This window comes from Canis lupus, chromosome 8 (genome assembly GCF_048164855.1).
Source record: "Canis lupus baileyi chromosome 8, mCanLup2.hap1, whole genome shotgun sequence".
NCBI lineage: Eukaryota > Metazoa > Chordata > Mammalia > Carnivora > Canidae > Canis > Canis lupus.
In genome coordinates this window covers 60,853,358-60,875,034 of record NC_132845.1, presented here as the reverse complement: position 1 = coordinate 60,875,034, position 21,677 = coordinate 60,853,358, and the positions used below count along the sequence as shown (strand labels likewise).

At 53.8% G+C, this 21,677-nt stretch overlaps 2 protein-coding genes across 4 annotated transcripts; both read right to left on the bottom strand.

Moving 5' to 3' along the window:
• On the bottom strand, window positions 1-5,570 carry TGFB1I1 (transforming growth factor beta 1 induced transcript 1). Of its 2 annotated transcripts, none has more exons than XM_072836617.1 (11): window positions 5,477-5,570; window positions 4,111-4,226; window positions 3,938-3,990; window positions 3,693-3,835; window positions 3,439-3,526; window positions 3,208-3,322; window positions 2,912-3,106; window positions 1,621-1,794; window positions 1,330-1,411; window positions 911-1,059; window positions 1-665 (listed from the first exon to the last, which is right to left on the bottom strand). In XM_072836617.1, the coding sequence occupies exons 1-11, from the start codon at window positions 5,487-5,489 to the stop codon at window positions 399-401; spliced, it is 1,395 nt and encodes a 464-aa protein (XP_072692718.1). In that variant the 5' UTR covers window positions 5,490-5,570; the 3' UTR covers window positions 1-398. The 2 variants fall into 2 exon arrangements, with proteins under 2 accessions (XP_072692718.1, XP_072692719.1); XM_072836618.1 differs by having other exon boundaries at window positions 3,938-3,979; window positions 4,154-4,226; window positions 5,477-5,561.
• Window positions 5,571-7,291: 1,721 nt separating this feature from the next.
• On the bottom strand, window positions 7,292-19,951 carry ARMC5 (armadillo repeat containing 5). Of its 2 annotated transcripts, none has more exons than XM_072836611.1 (6): window positions 12,797-19,951; window positions 11,138-11,245; window positions 10,258-11,044; window positions 9,204-9,712; window positions 8,461-8,593; window positions 7,292-8,376 (listed from the first exon to the last, which is right to left on the bottom strand). In XM_072836611.1, exons 1-6 carry the CDS (start codon window positions 13,275-13,277, stop codon window positions 7,557-7,559), a joined length of 2,838 nt encoding a protein of 945 aa, XP_072692712.1. In that variant the 5' UTR covers window positions 13,278-19,951; the 3' UTR covers window positions 7,292-7,556. The 2 variants fall into 2 exon arrangements, with proteins under 2 accessions (XP_072692712.1, XP_072692713.1); XM_072836612.1 differs by lacking the exon at window positions 12,797-19,951 and adding an exon at window positions 12,017-12,751.
• Window positions 19,952-21,677: the final 1,726 nt, after the last annotated feature.

Here is a 21,677-nt window from a genome sequence, read left to right as displayed (position 1 = left end):
TGATGTGGCATGTGCTTTTATGTAGGTAGAAAAAAAAGTGCACAGAATAGTGAGGGAGCAGGGAGCAGCTCTGTCCGGGCGGTCCTCTGGTTAGTCAGAGTGCAAGGGCCCTCCTCCGGCCGGGGCTCCCCAAGGGTGGGAATAAAGTGAAGACCTCAGGCAGGGGTGCTCCACAGCGGAGGAGCCACGCAGGAGGCCTTGAAATCGGCCAGACCTTTTCTGAATTTGGCCATGGAGGATTTAAGAGTACCTTAGGGGTGGGTCTCTCCAGTGGCTGAGGCCTCACCGGGTGGGCTGAGAGAGACCCCCAAGCTCCAGGAGCAAGGCCTTGGGGTGTCTGGGGGAAGGGCGGGGTCCCTGGGGCCTTGCTCTCCCGCAGGGGCCAGCCCCGCAGGCGCTCAGCCGAAGAGCTTGACAAAGCAGGGCTGGCAGTAGGGCTTGCCCGCGCGCTCCTGGAAGGAGCCCTTGGTGAGCGGGCGCAGGCAAAAGGTGCAGGTGAAGTGGTCCGGGTGGAAGCGGCGGCCCAGGGCGGACACGCAACGGCCGGTCACCGGGAGGCCACACGTGGCGCACAACGACCCGCGCCGCGCGTGGAAATGGTTCTCGCACAGCGGGCGGCCCTCGTGCTCGAAGAAGCTGCCTCCCGAGAAGGGCGCGAAGCATTCCTGCGGAAGGGCGGCCGCGGAAGCGCAGGTCAGCGCCCCCCCCCCCCCAGTAACTAGCTTCAGCAGGAGCGCGCTAACCCAGCGTGGGAGCCCCACTGCCCCGCAGCCGCCCCCCAGACGTGAGCACCTGACCCGAATGCCTGCATATCCCCCCCACCTCCAGGCTCCTAGCCGGGCTGCCCGTCCTCCCGGTTCCCCTGCCCCCCCCCCCCCTCTCCCCGCCCCGCGCTCCCGCAGCAGCGCACCCTGCACACGAAGCAGTCTGGGTGCCAGAGCGCGCTGAGCGCCGAGATGTAGTTGTCCAGGATGGGGCCTTGGCAGCCCTGGCAGCGCGGGGCGAAGAGCTGCAGGAAGTCCCGGCGGCAGTAGGGGCGGCCCTCGCGCTCGTGGAAACCTAGGGGCCGACCGAGCCAAGGAAAGAGATGCGGGCTGCACCCCACTCGCAGGATCCGAGCCCGGGGCCGGAGGCGGGGCCCTCAGAGGGAGCGGTAGAGCGGGAGGGATGGGTAGAGGGAAGTGGCCCAGTGGGACGGGATAGGACGGAGCCAGGTGTGGGAGAGCATGGGGCCAGGAGACGTGGGAGGTCCTAACAGGCTGGACCAAAGTGATAGAGGCCGGATGTTGAGCAGATGGGTATCTTTCAAGGCTGGAGCCACGTTCTCACCCTCGTCTCCGAAGGGCTCCCCACAACTGACGCAGCAGAAGTGCTCCGGGTGCCAGTGGGTGCCCAAGGCAGTAACCATCTTCTGCAGGAAACGAATCAGGACACTCCGTGGGGCCCTCCATCCCTTCTTCCCTCCCTCCCCCATCGTGAACCTCCGCATGCAGGTTTAAGTGGGAGTTTGAAGCACTAGGGACCTAACAAGGAACTTGGAAGTCAGAGTGGGCAGGGTCTAGGACATGGGTAGGCGGGAGCTGTGGGAGCTGTGGGAGCTGTGGGAGGAGAAGGGCTCACGTGTCGGATGGGTTGATTGCAGAGGCCGCATCGTGGGGAGAAGCGTTCAAAGTAGCATTCAGGGCAGAAGGGAGCTCCATCCTTCTCAAAGAAGCTGCTGCCTCCCAGGGCCATGGAACAGCCACCGCAAATGAAATGTTCCGGGTGCCAAGCACGGCCCAGCGCGGTCACCACCTGCAGGTTGGGGACAAGGCCTGGGTCAGAGTGGTCCTCAGGTTGCCATGTGCCCAGTGGGCTAAGACCTACATGGCACATTTCGAGTCTTTTTTTCTTTTTACCATTTGACTCCCTTCATTCCTTTCTCCCCATTCACCCTGAGAAGTCAGGATGAAGAACCTGATGTTCAAGTCCATCTGTAAGTGACAGAGATTTAAACCAGGTCCTCCAGCACAGTGCCTAGGGCCCCCAGTAATTTTAGGAGCCCATGAAAATGTAATTACTTTTAAAACCAGAAGAAAAAAATGAGCCAGAAGAAAATGCTTTAATGTATAATATTAATATATTGGGCAGCCCGGGTGGCTCAGCATTTTAGCGTTGCCTTTGGCCTGGGGCGTGATCCTGGAGACCCAGGATCGAGTCCCACGTCAGGCTCCCTGCACGGGGCCTGCTTCTCCCTCTGCCTCTGTCTCTGACTCTGTCTCTCTCTATGTCTTTCATGAATAAATAAATAAATTAAATATTTAATATATATATATGTTATATATATATTCATCTTCACACAAACACAGTCATAAACCACAATTTTAACTTTTTTTCTAACAGAGGAAGGGACCCATGAAGGTGAAAGAGTCTAGGGTCCACACAAGTCATAATGCCACCCCGCCTTACTAAGATTGGAAATTTGGGGCAGGAAGCAGGGCACTAAATACAGCAAGAGGATCTAGGTCAACTGCTGGGCACAGCTGTCATCAATAACATCTACTCAGTCAATAAGCCAAGAAGCAGAGCTCGCAGACCAGATACTGGTAGAGGAGAAACAGTCTTTGTTGGTGCCTGAGAGATGGTAGGTGGCACCAATAAGACATTTGTGAAGACTGAGATGGAGATTTGTAAAGGAGCTAATACTGGGCCGGCACACAGTAGAACCGCAATAAATGGTAACTGGGTGGGAATTCTCATCTGCCACTTACGTGCTACAGGATTCAGAGCTTTAGTCTCCTCATCTGTAAAATATGAACAATGGTAATACCCACTTCCTAGATCATTTATTAAAAGGGAACAGTGCAAAGTCTGGCTCCCAGTAGGGATGGGTCCATGGGTCTCTACGCCCTACTCACAGGGCTCCACTTACTTGCCCAGCAATAGGCTTACTGCAGGAGCCACAGAGCCCCTTGGTCTGGGTGGGAACACCACGGCGGCTGAGATCAGACTGCAGCAGCCCCAGCATGGTGTCTAGGCTGCCCTTGCTAGCTGGCCCTGGTGAGGATGGGGAGCCCTCATTCACAGAGCTTGGCACTGGTGGCTGGGTTGATCCAGAGGCTGGAAGCTGCAACAAGGAGGATATGAGAGTTGAGTCAGCAAGGCAGCAGGTGTGGAAGGTCCTAAAAAGGGTCAGGGAGCCATAAATCCACACTGGCCACACCCCACCTGATTCACGTGGTTTTGGACACGGAAGTCAGACAGCGAAGCCATCAATCTATCCAACTCCAAGGTGGCAGAGGTTGCTGAAGTCTTTGGGAGCACAGGGGATGGGCTGGGAGGGCTGCGAAGAACATAATTTGTGTCAGCTCAGAGCCCTCCAGAGTAGTGAATGCTATCCTCCAGTAACTCAGGGACCCGTCACATCTCTCCCAGCTCTGCCAACTATGTCAAACTCACAGGCTCGGCCTTTTCTGGTCCTCAGATGGGTCCTCCTTCTGTTCCCCTGCAGTCTCCTTGCTAGATGGGAACTGAGACATTATTTCATCTGCAGAGAGGAAAGAAGGGCACTGGACATGGGACCAGAGCCTACCCCCAGCCTGTTTAAGGCTTGTGTCTCTTTAGCTGCTACTCTGGGAGGCGGAGACTGCTCAGTGTCTGCCCTTCCCTGCCCTGTCCCCAGCCCGTCAAGGCCTATCTCTGTGACCTGGTACCTGTGATGTTGAACTGGGTAGCATTAAGCTCCTGAAGCAACCGGTCTAACTCGCAGAGCCCTGTGCCCAAGACACCGCTGGAAGAAGAGAATGGAGGGGCTGCGGGGGCTGCAGGCTTTGGGGACCGAGGCTTGCATACCGTACTGGAAAACAGGGTGGGAGTCTGGGGTCAGGGGTGGGGAATCCAAGGCTCCTTACCTGAGTCGCAAGTGGCATCCCCATCCCCTAGGTCCCAGGCCCCTCACCTGTACAGATGGTCCTTGTCCCCAGAGGCTCCTGCAGACTCCCCAGACCCTGTCTACAGAGAGAAGGACACATGTGTGGTGGGATGTACTGTGCCCGCCCATAAGCCCAGATTCCCCTAGCCCTGGCCAAGCTCGGCCCTAGTCTTGCCCCGGTCTCTAGTATTTGATCTCACCTGCGGCTGGTGGCCGTAGGGCAGGGGAGCTGCGACAGACTCCGGGGATCGGTCTTTTGGAGCCCCTGACCTTGGCATGTGTGAGGTGGTGGTCTCCAGGTCAGAGAGCAGGGCATCTGCATGGGAGAGGCCATCAGGGTGAGAATTTGAGAGGTTAAAGTTAGAGCAGAGACAGGGACAGGGTCTTCAGAGATTAGAGATAGGGTTCCGAATGGGCAGTAGCTGAGGAGGACAGAAGGCAGTGTTAAGAGCAGAGGTCAAGAATCGGATGGAAACATAGGCCACCCCGAGGCAGAGAAGGAATATTTATGACCCAAACACCCCGAATCGTTCATCTTGGGAGTCGCGCACAAAAGCTGCCTGATTCTTCTATTCTCAACATCTTCCCCGACGCGGTCAAAATTGACTCTTGACTCAAGTCAAATTTGGCTTCACCCCAAATTGCTCAATTGGCCGAACGCCTGGCACCCAACTTTCTGATTGGGTGCTCTCTCAGCCCACTAATTCCTGCCCCCTCCCGGACCTGGCGCTGGGTCCCACCCGGCGCTCCTCATTGGTGGGTCGGCCGGGACCTGCGTTCCCATTGGCTTATTTTCCACGGCGCCGGTTACCCCAGGCGAGCAGCACCCCCTATCGCAGGGTGCATGAACCCCCTCTCTCGCATGGAGAGCACAGCCTTCCCCGCGTTTCCAACAAGCCAGGAGGAGGAGATGCCTGGGTCCTCCTTCCTCCACCAAGACACCCCCACCCCCACCTCCCATCCCCAGATCTGGATCCTTTAAACCCTTTCCTTCCCAGAACCTGGAAGTGCCTGCTCCTTTACTCATCTCTGAGAACCGTAGTGGAACCCTTACGGTCTCTCTGGAGTCCTGGCACTCATCTAGTCTCTTTCTGCCCCCAAAGACCTGACCCCCACCTACTACCATCCTTAGGGGCACTTAACTCTTTTCTTCCCCAAACCGTGGGAAGGGCCTGTTTTCCCCTCTAGAATTTGATGTCGTGGTCTCCCTTCCCGCCTACTCGCCCAGCGCCCGGACCCAGACCCCTTTAACCCCTCCCGTCCCGGAGCCCCGGAGCCCAGGTGCCCGCTGGTGGGCGCTGCACCTCCCCGCCGGCCTGTCAGCAGCTAGGGGTGGAGGAGCCGAGCAAGGGGGAAAGGGAGGGAGCGGCCGGTCCGGGAAAAGCAGGAAGGGAGAGGCAGGAAGGGGGACGTGGAGTCGGAAAGGAGGCGCGGGCAGAGGCCAGAATCAAGAAGACAGGAGGCGGGGATGGGGAGATGCGGGGAGTGCGAGGGGTTTGCAGCGCGCGGGAGCGGGTCCAGACGGCGGTGAGGAGCTAGGGACAAGGGGACCCGAGCCCCACTCACCCAGGTCCTCCATGGCGGGGCGCGGGCGCACCGCGCGGGGCGAGCAGGGCGGGGGCTGTGTCCGGTGGGGGCGGGGGGCGGGGGACGTCCGGGAGTTGGAGGCCCGGCCGTGACCATGTAAGGAAGCCGGGACCCGCTGGGATGGGGCTGGGGGGGCGGGGGTGCAAAGAACGGGAGAACTCGGGATGGGGGCGTGTAAGGGAGGGAGGGCCGCGGCCCACCCAGGCCCAGCCCGCCCGTCCGCGCCGAGGCAGCCACACCCCAGCCTTGGCCTCGGCTGCAGGGAGCCCCGGGGCGGCCGGAGCCAAAGTCCGAGAAGTGACTCTCCCAGCCCCGGCTCGGGATCCTCTGCTCAATGAGACCCTTAGCCACAGGCCGACGCCCCCAAGCAGACACCTCCCAAAGCCAGCACCCTGAGTCCCATACAGAAGTCCTGTCCACTCAGGCCATTCCTGGGAGATTAGCTCCAGACAGAATTTTGGGCTGAGGGCAGGAGTGATGGCTCTAAGGATCAGACGACAGGTTCAGAGACCTTCCTTTAGAGACCCTGACCATGACATGAACAGAGATCCCCAAAGATCCACACACCAGACACAAATCTCTCAGAAACAGAGACAGACAGACAGACACAACGAACGCTGCCACCCTCTAAGCCAGGACCTTCTCTTCGAGGGTTGGAAACAGACATACAGACACAGGTAAACTGAGCCCAGGCCCAGAGCCCATGCAGACTCCAGGAAAACACTCACAGGCAGCCAGACCACAGCCAGCCTTCAGGACAAAGCCCTTCCCCAACACCGAGGCAGTCCAGACAAGCCAAAAGAGCCCTTTTCCCCAGATCCTGGCGAACACAGACAAAAAAGACACCGACTCCGGTCACAGAGGAACAAGAGGCCTTCCCTGGACTGGGACCCTGAGAAATCAAAATGAAATAACACTTAGAAAGGACTATGGACAGACAGGACGGTGGTGCAGCCACTGGTCTCAACCCAGCAGCAGCTTATAACGACCTGGGAAGCTTTTAAAAATACTGATGCCCAGGGCATCCTCCCCTCAGCCCAACTCAGTAAGAAAGTGCCTAGGGAAAAAAAAAAAAAAAAAAAAAGAAGAAAGTGCCTAGGTATCAGTATTTTTAAAAAGCTCTCTGAGTGGTTCTAACGCAGAGCCAGAGAACAAGGAACGGGACAAACACTCACAGAGGTACAGAGATAACAAGTGTCAGCCTTAGCCGACAGGCAGGCGCAGTCCAGCCACACTCCGTCAGGAGGTCACCTGAGCAGCTAGTGATCTGGGACCCAAGTGCTAGAGAGACCCTACCTCGAGACACCACAGTACAACATAAGCCCTTCCTTAACCTGAATGTAGTCTGGGGCCCTGGCTATCTCTGAGTAAAACTAAGACGGGTCCTCGGGGACTCCAGGAACACAGTGGGTCTAATAGCAGAGGACACTTGACCCAAGAGATGAAAACAGACCCAGAGACCAAAGGCCCAAAGTGGGTGAAAGACACTCAGGAAACAGTAATGCCAAGGCCTTGGACATACATCCCCGTGCTCATTGCATTCCCTTGGCCCAGCCCCTTCATCCCTGACTAATGTGTGTGTCTAGCTGGGTAGCTGTCTGAGCAATGAAGCTGCAGGAGCTGGAAGCGGGTTTTCTCCAGTACCCTACTCTAGCCCAGGACTCCAGAAATTTACTTTTAAACTCCTATATGCCAGGGTGGCCCGTACTGAGATACGGCCACCTGAATAAGACCTAGTTGATTGGTGGGGTGAGGGGACCACAGGAAAGCAAGCAGACACCACACCATACGGTATCCAATTCCAAAGTTTTTAATCTCCACTCTGGAAGGCTGGGCCAGGCCAGGTGCCTGGGGTCCCGGGCTGTTCTCCGTCTTTGGGTCCACACTCAAACTGTGGGCCTTGGCTTCTCACTCCTGCGTCTTCAGACCATCATCCTGCGGTACAGTTCCATCCTCTCGTCGGTCCCTGATGGTGACGTCTGCTCAGCTTCCTCTCCTGCTGCTCCGAGGGAGTCCTCCTTCATAGCCAACTCATCCCTGGATCCCCTCCCCGGAGATATCAGCAGTCTAAGCTAGAGCCCTTGCCCCCCAATTCAACTCCCATCACCACAGCGAGTAAAGCCTCCATCAGGGGCCCAGTCTCCTCGCCGGCTGCCTCCACAAGCCCCATTAAGGCCAAGGCCCGCTTCCGCGGGCACTGCCCCGGCCCCAGGGTCCAGCGGGCACAATGGGCAACCAGCCGGGGCCGACCCAGGCGGAATACCTCACCCACAGACTCTGGGCCACCGTGGGGTCCCAGGTGAATATGGCCCACAGCCTCTTCCAGCTCCTCCTCCAGCCCAGGCAGCAAGAAACGGCCAGCAGCCTCCAGTGCCTCCTCAGCCTCTGAACCCAGCAGTGGCTGACCCAGTGGGGGAATGGGCCCCAGGGCAGCCCCACAGCCCCGGCAACCATGCAGGTGATGCAGGATAGGCCAGGCTGCGCTGGGTGACAGGCCTCGAAGCGGCACCAGGTTCATCTGGGCTTCAGCAAAGCTGCCAGCTAGCAGGGCCCGGAAGAAAGGTGAGGCAGTAGCTGAGGCAGCTCGCTGGGCAGGGAGCCGTAGGCCTGAGTCCAGCAGGAAGTGCAGGTCAGGGGCTGGGATGGGGGCTGGACCCAGCAGAGGTTCATAGAGGCAAGGGGAGGGAGCATCTAGGTCCAAGGGCATTGGAGGTGGAAGGGCTGGGATCACAGTGGGAGACACTAGGCCTTGGAGGCAGGAAAGGGAGTCCGCAGCAAAGAAGAGGAAGAGTGGATGTGGAGCTGGCCGAGTTAGTGCCGAGAGGAGGAGTCGGAGGCCGCCCTGGTCCAGAAGTAGCCGGCGCCACAGAGAGGGTTTCCTTTGGGAAGAAAGGGACTCTTTCAGAAGGTGAAATGAGTGGCACTGCTCCCGACCCCTGTGAGGCACCCACATCCCCCCTCACCGGCAGATGAAGGGCAGGGTTAATGCACAGGCCACACGGTCCTCAGGGCTTCCAGAGAGCAGCAGGTGGGTGAGGGCACCCACTCCAAAGGGTGATTCAGCCTGCACGGTCAGGTTCTGCAGCAACATCTCACCTGCAGAGGTGGGCAGAGCAGGTCAGGTTGGGAGCTGATGTCCCAGCTGTGGGTCCTTGAAAGGAAGGAGGCTAAAACCCCAGGGCACGCAAGAGGGGATGACTACAGGCCCAGAGAGAAAAGGTCTAAATGCTAGGAACTGGAGGTCAAGGATAAGAAAAAAGTGTGATGGTCAGGGAGTACGTCCAGCTTGGAAGGACTACAAGAGCCCATAGTCAGAGCACAGAAGACAAGGCAGTCCCTGGCCGTGTTGGGAGTGCTCGGGGCACCTGGGAGCATATGGGGCCTGAGCTGGGGCTTTCCAAGTCAGTGTGCCCAACGAGAAGCCAGTCAGGACAATGTGAGATTGGGTAAAGAAGAGCAGACTGGGTAAAGAAATATAGACAGACACGATTCTAAGTCGTTGGAGCCAAGCCTGGTTTGGGGGTACCTAGGCCCCAAGACTTGGACAGAGGATGGAGCAGAACTTTGCATGGTGGGAGTCCCTCACCTCTTCCCACGTGGTGACTGAAGTTGGATAGTGGGCTAGAGGCAGTGAGAGCCACGAGCAGCAAGGTGAGGGTCTCAGTCCAGAACTAGAGGGGGATGGGGGCTCTTATGGGAGACGCACCCAGCTCCCGGTGCTGGCGTCGAGCTGGTCGGGCACGCAGCGTGGGCCAATCATCTGGGGCAACGCCTAACACAAGCCAGGCACGCAGCAGTGCAGCACCGTAGCTGCGCACGAAGGCCTCAAGACAGGCAGGGTTGCAGGTAAGGCGCGCCAGGATGCGTAGTGCCCGTGGGCTCGGTGGGCCCGGTGAGCCCGTCACATAGGCCAGCAGGCCACACAGGGCCGGGCCAGTAACCAGTGCCCCACTTGGGTCAGGAGCCTGTGAAAATCGTGACAATAGCAGCAGCGCTGGTCCCTCACGGCCCCAAGGCTCCTCAGAGGTGGCAGCAGGGCTGCGGCCAGGCGTGCGCAGTGTGCGAGGTGACCGCAGTGGCGTTGGACCCAGGGTGGGGCTGGTTGGCTCAGCTGGCTCTGGTGGTGGTGGTGGAGGCGGGGGACATCGCTCAGGGGACCAGTCCGGAGAGATGTCTCCTGGGCCTGCGGCATAGCCCTCAGAGATCAGCCATGACCTGCAGAGGGGAGAAAGGAGACACTGAACCCAGAGCCAACGTAAAGGAGCAGTGCCACAGAGCTGTCCTGCAAAAGGAGGTGACTGAAGCAGTGGGAGGAGGTAGGGCCAAGCGGAGGTAGGAGAGAAAGAGAAATGGAGGAAAAAACCCAACTCGTTCAGCAATTACTGATGCCTATCATGTGCCAAGCCCAGGATTAGGTACTAGGCACAAGCAATGAACAAAACGAAAGTCCCCGTCCTCCTAGAATTTATGTTCAAATGAAGGGCAAACAGGCAACAAAATTTTTAAAAAGGCCCAGTGAATCTGTCTGGTCCCCAAGTTCAGAGGTACTGGGGTAGAGCCAAGGCCAAACGCAGACCAAGGAAGAAAGGACATGTGCTTAACGGTGACTAGAAAGTGGTCATGTCCAGGGAGAACAAGGAGTCAGGAATCAGAGTCAATAAGAGTCCTGCTTTAAAAAAAAAAAAAGAAAAGAAACACTAAGAGTCCTGCTGAGACAGGGTAGGGTAGCGGAGAGAGCCAGCCATCAGGTGGGAACTCACCTTAGGCTTCGGAAGCTTCCAGCCTGTGCCCGCTCAGGGGTCCGCTCCTCAGGAAAGTCCCAGGAAGCAGCTTCTCTTCCCTCTTCTTCCTCATCACCAGCATCCCCACACAGCTGCCCAGCCAAGAGGGGTACGAGTCCCAGAGCCTGGAGCCGGCCCAGGGCTCCAGTGTCATAGAGGAAGCCCACCAGCGCAGCCACAACGCGAGGGTGCCAGGCACTGGCACGAGGGTCCCGTAGCAGACCCATCAACAGCTCCAAACCACCTGCGTCCCGCAGCCGGGCCCGGTTGATGGCCTCCCTGCACAGCAGGCACACAGCCCGCACCAGGGGCTGCTGGGAGGCTGGGCCAGCCCCATTGGGCCCTCTGCGCCGCCGGAGCTCACCCAGTAGTACCTCTACCCCACCAGCATTGCCCAGTGCAGGCCGTACAAGGCCTTGGGCACACAGGTTGGCGAGGATCAGGATAGTTGCCTCTCGTACTGCCTTTTTGGGGTGGGAGGCCAAACTGACCAGTGGTCCTAGTCCCCCACCGAGACTTAGCTGCTCAGCACAGGCCCGGGAGCAGCCTCGACTCAGCTCCAAGAGGGCACGGACTAGGGCCAAGGTCAGCGCAGGGTCTGGGGCAGCGGCCAGAAGCTCAGCCAGAGGGCGCACTGCTCCCTGCTGCGCCAGGGCCAGGCGGTGCTGGGGTGAGTCCGCCAGGTTGCGAAGGGCGCGCACCACACTCTGCAGACACTGTGAGTCCTGGCAGGCTGTCAGGCTCTCAACGAGCAAGGGAACAGCACCTGGAGAAGAGGAGGACAAAGAGTGAGCAAGGAGGTACCCGAGCCCCTCTCCCACCCAAGCACTGGCTAACTCCATGCTCAGAGCCTCCTCACCAGCAGAATGGATGTCCCCACAGCTCTCAGGTTCCATGGCCAAGTTCCCCAGAGCACGGGCTGTTCGGTTCTGGATGCTATCAGTCTTCACACACTGAAGAATAGTCACTGCAAGAGAATTTGGCCTCTTGAGGGTCCTACCCCCTTCTTGTCTCTCTCATTAATGACTTCAAGAATGTGGTCTGAAAGGGTCAGCGAAGGCCTCCAGAAGAGGTTAACACATAATGGGTCTGAAAGGTTAAGCAGGCAGGTATTTGTTACGAAAGGTGGTGGATGGGGGTGTCGCAGGGCATTTCAGGTCCAGAAGCAGCCTTTGCAAAGGCCCAGAAGTGAGATCCAATGTCTGAGCTATGATCTCATGGAGGGCCTCGAATGCCAGGCCAAGGGATCCGGCAGGACTTGAATATGAGGACAATGGGAACCACGCAGGGTTTTAAGAATAGGAGTGCTGTGATACAATGTGATACAATAGGGAGAATGGATTATAGGGAAAAAGAATAAGGCGGCGGGGGTGGGGGGGTTGGGGGGGTTGGGGGGGTGTTGGCCAGCAAGGAGGCTGGCCCAATTGTTAAGGTGAGAAAGGACAGTGGCTTAAACCAAGTCAGGTACCAGCACAGACCAACACGCGGGCACCCGTTCCTGGGCACATGACGAAACAAGTAATAAACGGCGACGGATTCAGGAGATATTTAAAATATAGAACAGTAACTGAATGATGAGGGTCATATGCTAATAACAAAACCTGTTATTTATTAAGGACTTATTAACGTGCCTCGTGTCAAACATGTTACGGTCCAGGCGCACCTTATTAACAGGTTTAAAATATGCTAAAGTCTCCTTTTATCCAAAATAAGACTTTGTCAAAACTGGCATACTTACTTTCCTAACTGGCGGGCCGTGTGTAAACTGTGTTCCCAACTTTGCCACTAAGAGGCGCCAAGAAAAAAAAAAAGCTTGTTTTCTTTTGTTAGGATTTGTTATTGCGCTAGTTTTTGACAACCCAGAGTACCCAGTCTATGCTTAGAATATCTGCGTTCGGGACGCCTGGGTGGCTCAGTGGTTGAGCGTCTGCCTTCGACTCGGGGCGTGATCCTGGAGTCCCGGGATCGAGTCCCACATCGGGCTCCCTGCGTGGAGCCTGCTTCTCCCTCTGCCTGTGTCTCTGCCTCTCTCTCATGAATAAATAAAATCTTAAAAAAAAAAAAGAAGAAGAATATCTGCGTTCTATAGTTGCATCTCATTTTCTCCCTACTTCAATTTTGCGAGGTCGCTATTATTATTATTATTATTATTCCATCTTACAATGAGGGATCCTAGCTTTGGAGGGTCTGGCTCGGTGCAGAGAACGACCACACCTTCTGACCCAAGTTCATCAGAGGGTATAGGGGCCACTCCGAGGTGGAAGAGTACGAATCACCCAGAAGTCCTCAGCCAACCCTGTGGCCTCCACCAGCCCAGATTCGAGGGAACAGCCAGTGCGCAGGGAACGGCTGTGGTTGGCTGCTCTGGTCAGGCCCGGGGGTAACCTCCAAGCGAGGCTCGAGAGGCAGAGGCGCGGCGCCGCCAGAACACCAGCACAAAGAACCCCGGGCCCCGCCCACGCCCGGAGAGGAGACTGGAGCGCTGAACCCGTCTAGGAAAAGAGGGCGGAGCACTTACCCAAAGGGAGAATGCCTCCGAGTCTGCGCACTTCAGCCCGGCACGCCCCTTCCGTACAGCAGTTGGCTAGGATGCTCAGCGCCAAGTCCAGGGTCTTGCGCAGGCGCGCTGGCGGCGAGGGCGACGACGAGGAGGACGCAGCGGAGGGGGCAGGGCCCGGCGAGGGGGCGGGGCCAGCAGAAGCCGCTGACTCGACGGACGAGGGGGCGGAGCCGGGGCCAGCCTGGGACGGGGCGGGGCCCGCTGCAGCCGCTCGCCGTAGCAGCGCGAGAAGGGGGCGGAGCCCGCCGCGCGCCCGGAAGCGCTCGATTCCCCCTGCTGCCTTGACGTGGCGCGTGCGGAGGGCTAAGAGCGCACGGCCCAAGGGTGTCTCGTTGGTAGCTGTGTCCTTTCCCCCACCTAGACCCTCCCCGGCCGCCGCCGTGAGCTGCGCGAGGCAGAACGAGAGCGAGTCCGTGAGGGTCGGTTTCGCAGCCGCCATCTTGGCTCAGGCCTAAGGCTCCGCCCCCCTCCTCGCCGCTCCTCCAAGGGAACGGAACTGGAAGAGAGGGGCGGGGCCGGGCACCTCCCCTCTGACGCTTTTTAAGCGGCGCCGCCGCAGTGATTTTGCAAGTTGGAAGTTGTAGTTCTCGGTCCCGGTGCTCTGCACAGTCGCAGGACGCACGTAGACAGTAGTGGTTACCTAATCCCTGTGCGCACCCCAGCGGCGCGTTCGGTGCATGCTGGGATATGTAGTCTGCGCCTTGCTTAGCACGCCGGGCTTAGGACCGAGGGGAAGCTCTCAGGGGGCTCGCCGTGGGCTGGTCCCTTTGGAGAACCCAGACATCCGACCTCGGAGTCTCAGTACCGTGCTGCTCCAGGTGCCGCGGCCACTCCGCCCCCACCCCCTCCACCCCGCGTGTCCACGACAGCGATCACCTTTTCCTTCCAGCTCGCTTCGCCGCCCCACAGCGATGGCCCGGGCGCCGAATTCCGCGCTGACGGATTCAGGATCGTGAGCCAGGCCCCAAAGTGTCAAATTCCTGACAGCGGCCGCAGATGCGGAGCTCTTGCTCAGTCAGGTGAAGGAGAGGGTTAAACCTACCGAGACCGTTCGCTGCCACTTCCTAGAGCGGCACGGGCTGGTGGACATTTCCGTTTCCGGTGCTGGCTCTGGGTCCGGAGTGTCTCCCGTCCTGGCTCCGCTTGTGAGCTGAGCGGCTGCTGTTTAGGAGACGGTGGTGGTGGTGGTGGTGGTGGTTTTCACTGCAATGCAGTCAACGTGGCCAGAAGTGGCAAAGGAGAACTCGGACGGCGCGGAGCGGCAGGGGAAGCGGACATCCCGGGGAGCCCCGAGGTCCGCCCATCCCAGCGGGCCCTCCCTGGCGGCGACAGCCGGCCTCCTGGGGAATGCTGCTGGGTCTGAAATACCGATGTAGGTCAGGCTGTGGCCCAGGGAAGAGGCCTCTGGCAGGACCGTCTTGCAGTCCCCAAAGCCTTCGAGTGCCGGGAGTGTGGACTGACGGCATCCTGCCGCCCTGACCTCCTTCACCACCAAATCAGCCGCGCAGGTGACAATCAATCCCTATTGTTCTGGGTGTGGCAAGAGCTTCCAGCGAGGCTCACAACTAGTTAAGCGCCACCATGTACACACGGATGAGAAACCATACCCCTGCCCTGGCCTGAGTGTGGCGGCTGCTTCAGCCTCAGTTCCAACTTGTGCAACACCCTGGTTTCCCACTCAAGCCTCCAGTTTCACAAGCTCCCAGAGTGCAGGGAGGCCTCGGGCCGCGGCTCCAACCTGATTAAGCACCAGCGGAAGCCCTATAGCTGCTGAGTGTGGTAAGACTTTCAGTGTTCGCTCCATTCTAATCCAGCACCAGCAGGCACACAGGGGCGAGAAGCCCTACCGCTGGAGGGACTGTGTGGCAAGAGCTTCAGCCTTAGCTCCAGTCTGTTGCAGAACCAGCGCTCACACAGGGATGTGAAGCCCTTACTGCTGTGCCCAATCTGGTGACAGCTCTGGGTGCAGCTTTTATCTGTTCAAGCACCAGCATTCACACACTGGGGAGAAGCCCTATAATTACTGTAAATGTGTCAAGAACTTCAACAGCTCGTACAGCCTGGCACCAGCATATGCATAGCGAAGAACAACCCCAAACACGGCCATGGCTTTAGTGAGCATACCCAATTCATTGAGCACCAGTGTATTCACTTGGGCGGACAACCCTATGCCCATTCAGAATGTGACAAAACCTTCTACCACAGCTCCAAGCTCCTTAAACACCAATGCATGCCCACAGGCGAGATACCCTGTAAGTGTCCCAGTTGCAGCAAGAGTTTTGTAGGCAGTTGAGATCTGCTGCAGCACCAACATACTCACACAGGCCAGAAGCCTTAACATTTGCCCTGAGTGTGGCAAGAGCTTCAGGCAGAGTGCTCATCTACCAGGTGGCCCACAGTGGTAAGAAGCCCTGTGTCTCCCTCCAGTGTGCGGCAAGGTATTTGCCAGCAGCTCCAACCTAGGCCAGCACCAACAGATGTTCCAGGGTGGCAGCCCCTGCCAATATCCCTAGCTTCAGTTTCAGCCCAAACTTCAGTTCTGACTTTGGTCCAGTCCTCAAGAAGCCTGAGCATCTCTAAGCAAATCTCTTTTCTGCTCCTCTAGGGCTGTTGATTGGTGGACTGAAATCAGGGAAACCCAGGCTGGAAGAATTAGGACAGTAGAGCCTTCAAAGAGCCTTCCCCAAAAAGAAGGCTTAAGTATGTTTTTTGAGGACCCAGAGACAGAATGTCAGCTGGAGGGAGAGTTTTTAGATGGTAGGAGCTACCTGGCCCAGCTGATTCCAGATGTAGGGACACCTTTGGCAGCTGCCGATCAGATCCCTTCATGGGCCTAAGGAATGATGGGATTAATCATTTCAAGAGCAACAATTCCCTCACCCCAGAGGCATGGGACCAGATATCAGGCACCCCTGTGAAAGAGAACCATCTACAGGGGTGTAAGCTAGGGCTGGTAGGGCCCACAACCAAAGGACCAGGAGACCTGTCTGATAAGTTCATGCTTTGTGACATTTCTAGGCAGGGGCAAAAGGCCCAGGGTTTGTCATGTGCCCCTTCCCTTGCAGGTTCCTCAGAATACTTTGTCAGATTCCTCAACAGGAAAAGTGGTGAAGATTCACTTGTGTATCTCATAAAGTTCACATTGAGGACTTAAGGCTCTTTTGCCAGAACATTGGAAAGAGCTGCCTAAATAAATGTACTTCTATTGGTAAAACTTATAGAAGCCAGAGGGAAGCTTCCCAAAGCACTATATAATCTGTGCCCAGAGCAGAGTCCAAGCTATGAGAGGTTTCTCTTTCCTTTCTGTAGCTGTCTGTGTTCCTGGGAGAGGCACAGTCTTTTTGAGGTTGGAGGAGGTTTAATGCCCACCCCTGTGGGGCCGTCCCTCCACTATTAGCCCCATGCCTATAGCACCCTATCCCCAAATTTTGCCTTCTTTTATCAGACTTGCATCTAGAATTAGGCAGAATAGGAGTAAAGGAAAGGAATGTGAAGCAACCCCTCTCTCAGCCTCTAGGAGAATGTCCAGGTCTATCTCTTCCTAGTTATGTGACCTTAGACAGGTCTGCCTCTTCTGATCTTCAGTTTCTCCAATTGTAATACAGGAATAATGATGGCTACCTCACAACATTGTGTTGAGGATTCCATGGGATCATGTACATGATACACCTGAGTCAAAGGGATGACTCTAAACCTCAGTTCTATCTCCTTCAAGTCTAGAGCCTTTTCACTGGTGGTATCAGTCAAGAAGCATCATGCCAGCTTGTGTTCTAGCTCCTCCATAGAGGACTCACTTATTTCACTAGCATAATACCCTCTTGTTCCATCCATGTTTTGGCAAATGGCAAGATTTCATTCTTTTTGATGGCTAAGTAATGTCTCTCTGTGTGTGTACGTACCACATCTTTTTTATCCATTCATCTATCCATGAACATTTGAGTTCTATCCATATTTTGGCTATTGTAGATAGTGCTGCTATAAACATTAGGGTGCATGTGCCCCTTGGCATCACTATGTTTATATCCTTTGGATAAATACCCAGTAGTGCAACTGCTGGGTCATAGGGTAGTTCTATTTTCAATTTTTTGAGGAACCTCCATACTGTTCTCTAAAGTGGCGAACCAGTTTGCATTCCCACCCACAATGTAAGAGAGCTCCCCTTTCTCTGTATTCTCACCAATATCTGTTGCAGAGACATAGGCAGAGGGAGAAGCAAGCTCCCTGTGGGGAGCCTGATGCAGAACTCGATCCCAGGACCCCAGGATCATGACCTGAGCCAAATACAGACGCTCAACCACTGAGCCACCCAGGTGCCCCTGGTTTTCTTTTTCAACATTACTTTGGCTATTCAGGGTCTTACCTGGTTCTATACAAATTTTAGAATTGTTTGTTCTAGCTCCATGAAAAATGCTGGTGCTAATTTGATAGGGATTGAATTGAATGTGTAGATTGCTCTGGGAAGTATAGACATTTTAACAGTATTTGTTCTTTCAATCTATGAGCATGGAACATTTTTCTTTGTGTCTTCCACAATTTCTTTCCACAATTCTTTCATAAGTGTTCTATAGTTTCCAATGTACAGAACTTTTATCTCTTTGGTTATTCCTAGGTATCTTATGGTTTTTGGTCCATTTTTGTAACCTAATCTTGGAAGTGACATCCCATCATTTCTGCCACATTCTACTTGCTAAAAGGTAGTCACTAAATCCAGTCTACATTGAAGGGGAGAGAACTATATAAAGGCATGACTACTAGGAGGTGGGAATCATTGAGGCCACCCTGAAAGTTGTCTCCCATACTCCTAGTTGAACTGTCATTGACCACACTCATGCCTTGTAAAATGTTTCTGTCTGTCACATGTAAACCCCTCTCGCAATCTCATCCTAATTTCAGGGTGGGGCAACCTAGGATGGTGGTAGCATTTTTCTGGGAAACCCCAAATGAATTGTGAGGAAGGCCTTGGCAAGGGTGAGGACATGGAGGTGTAGAAGAAGTCAGAAAGAGATGAGGGCAGAGCACAGAGAACTGCTTCCAGCACCTGCCTTCTCACATCTATTGGCACTGCTTCTCTGAACCAGCTGGTGCTCACATTTTCCAAGTAGTTGGGCACAAGTCCTAGATTCTCACATAAAAGCACATATGAAAATTATCCGCAACCTGGAGATTTTGAGCTTTGTCAGCACCCTGGGAAGATTATCTGGGGGCAGGGAGAGTAAGAATATAACTATTTCTTCTCCTACAGATAATTTTTCTATTGCTTCAATATTTCCCCCGCAAAAATAAAAACAAAACAATCCTGAAGCTTGGAATTGGATCACTTGGCCCTTTCACTTCGTTATCTACTCCCAGTTCAAAATGCTTGCATCTCTTAGTGGCCAGCATCCTCTTGGATCTGAATTAGATCAAAACATTCAATCTTTGTAAAGTCAGAAGCTCTTTGGACACCAAGAAGTTTCCTGAAGATTTCTCTTCCAGCCTATCCATGCCAGCTTCTTTGTGCCATTTTTTTTTCTTTATGCCATTCTTTACTCACTCCCCCAATCACTTCCTCTCTCTGGGCTTCAGTTTCATCCTCTGCAAAATGAGCAGATAGAATGAAATTGTCTTCAAGTCCTGCAATGAGTTAATGATTCTACTATGTGTAGGGTGCATGCTGTGAGCAAGGGTTCATACTTGGCTTTCCTACACTTTGGGTGTCATTTGATACCCAGAACCTATTCTTACCTCCTAATGAGCCTGTCTGGACTAAAAATTACATTTCTTAGATTTCTTTGCACATTAGGTTCTTCCACTTAGATGTCCATGCATGAGATTTAGAAGGTAGAAGTGAAACAGGAGCCACTTTCTTATTGCAATTGGCCATTTTCTGATGACTAGTAAGGTAGAGAAGACATGGAGGTCTTCTGTAGTAGTATTAAGTATCCAAACTCCAGGCTTTTGGTTGTTAAAAGGCAGGTTAAAGGCAATGAAGCAGCCTCCTAATTCCTGATTTGCAACTATGTGACCTTGGTTACAGATGTGTAGTTTTTCAACTTAGTAGTTCCAAGTGCAACCTCCTGATTGCTCATTTTCCTGGTTGTAACAGAAGCTCCTCTAGTGAGTCAATTTGGTAGTGTTAACAGAACCAGCCTTCTCAGTCCAGCCTAGCCAACAAGTTTGTAATCAACTAGTTCATAGCTCAAAATACCTATGGTAGAATTGCCCTAATACTGTCACGTATAAGATATGCTAACTTATTTAAATTTCAGTGGACTTGGGCAGCCCGGTGGCTCAGCGGTTTAGCGCCGCCTTCAGCCCAGGGTGTGATCCTGGAGACCTGGGATCGAGTCCCACGTCGGGCTCCCGGCATGGAGCCTGTCTCTCCCTCTGCCTGTGTCTCTGCCTCTCTCTCTCTCTCTCTCATAAGTAAATAAAATCGTTAAAAAAAAATTCAGTGGACTCACCTGTACAATGGGAAAGATAATGCCTACTGTGAATAGTGAGATAATGTATATAAAGTATCCAGCACATGTAGGGTCTCAGTGATGATATCTCTCACCATTATTATAATTCTAGGGAATATCAAGAGTTAAAAGATGAAATACAAACTGACCCTTCCCTCTAGAGGTGAAAACTCACTAGAGAGGTAAGAATTTGGCATGAAATAATAAAGGCAATGAATGATGAGGGACAAAAGAGTAGGACAGAATGTCAGGGCTTTAGAGGAATTCAAAAGAAGGAACTACCTCAACTGCCTCCCAATGGCCACCCTATTGATCTTTTCCCATGTGTTAGACATTCCTTAAAACCTCCTCACACAATGGGTACAATTGTCCTCCTTTCACAGGTTAAGAAACTAAGACTCAGACAGAAAGGGAAGGTGACTCACTCAGGGTCACCTGCCTAGAAAATGTTAAAGCTGGGATTTCAACCAGGATCATTTGCCTCCAGAAGTGGATTGAATGGTGACACCCCCATCCCCAAAATATGTCCATGTTTTAATTCCTGGAACTTGTGAATGTTGCCTTATTTGAAAAAAGGGTCTTTGCATATATAATTAAATTAATAATATTAAGATGAAATCATCCTGGATTACCCAGTGGGTCCTATATTTAATGGTAATTACACTTAAAAAATAAAGAAGAGATGACAGAGGAGAAGGACATGTGACGACAGAGGCAGAAATGGGAATGATGTGGCCACAAACTGACGAAGCCAATGAATAGCACAGCTACCAGAACACAGAAAAGCTAAGGAAGGATCCTCACCCACAGGCTCCAGAGGGAGTACAGCCCTGCCAATACCTTGATTTCAGATTTCAAACCTTCAGAACTACAAGAGAATAAATTTCTCTTGTTTTAAACCACCCACCATATAGTAATACCCAATAGATAGTGATATATGCAGCCCTAGGAAACTAATATACCTTTCAAAGCCGAGTTTCCTGCTAAGCTAAGACCTCCTTGGTTCTCGCATCTTCCCTGTTTTCTTTTTAAGATTTTATTTATTTATTCATGAGAGACATAGAGAGAGGCAGAGACACTGGTAGAGGGAGAAGCAGGATCCATGCAGGGAGCCCAACGTAGGACTCGATCCTGGGACCCCAGGGTCACACCCTGAGCTGAAGGCAGACACTCAACCGCTGAGCCACCCAGGTGTCCCTCCTGCCTTCCCTGTTACGCCCCTCAGCTGTACCTTCAATCACCTCCCTGGAGGATGAAGAGACAGAATAAGGAGTGGGATAGAAGCACTGCCTTCCAGCAAATCTGACATCTTTTCTTTTCTGAAAAGGGAGAGATTGTGTAGGCAGTGGTGAGAGACCGTTATTGTCAACATTTCACAAAGCCAAACAGAAGTCCTACTTCTCCTTCTACATACCCAATAAGTGTGGTTTGGCCTGAAGTAACCACCGTCACCCCACTGACTTAACTCTTACTAAAAGCAAAGAAACTTAGCCAGGCTACTCCCTCAACTGGCCAAAGGTTCTCCTCCCTGGAGAAGCAGGCATCACAGAATCACAGGATTTCAGAGACATAAGGAGCCTCGAGTTTTGGGAAGTTTCACACATTGGTGACTACTATTACTATGGCTACTGTATTGGTAATCAAGATGCTGGCCAGTTTGGTTCCTGATGAAATCTCTCTTCCTGGCTAGAGAGAGAGAGAGAGAGAAGGGAAGAGAAGAGAGAAGAGAAGAGAAGAGGAAGAAGAAGAAGAAGAGGGAGGAGGAGGAAAAAAGGGGAGGAGGAGGAAGAGGGAGGGGGAAAAGGCAGAGGTGAGGAGGATGGGAGAGATAGAGAAGGGAAAAGAGGAAAGGGGGAGGAAAGGAAGAGGGAAATGTGGAGAAAGGGAGAGAGAGAGAGAAAGAGAGAGGGAGGGAGAGATGAAGAGAAAGCGAGCTCTGGTGTCTCTCTTTGTGTAAGGACACCAGACCTGTCAGATTAAAGTCCCACCCTATGACATTATTTAGCCTTTATCACTCCCTTGCCATCCCCATCTCCAAATATAGTCACATTAGGAATTAAAATTTTGACATATAAGTTTTTTGGGGAAATATCCATAAGACCTCCTATCATTCCAGCCTTAGGCAACCACTAATATATTTCCTATCTCTATAGATGACCTATTCTGAACATTTCATATAAATGGACTCATATAATGTGTGGGCCTTTATGACTGGCTTCTTTCACTTACCATAATGGTTTCAAGATCCATCCAAGTCATAGGCTGTATCAGTACTTTGTTACTTTTTATTGGGATTTTTTTAAGATTTTATTTATTTATTCATGATAGACAGTCAGAGAGAGGCAGAGACACAGGCAGAGGGAGAAGCAGGCTCCATGCAGGGAGCCCGATGCGGG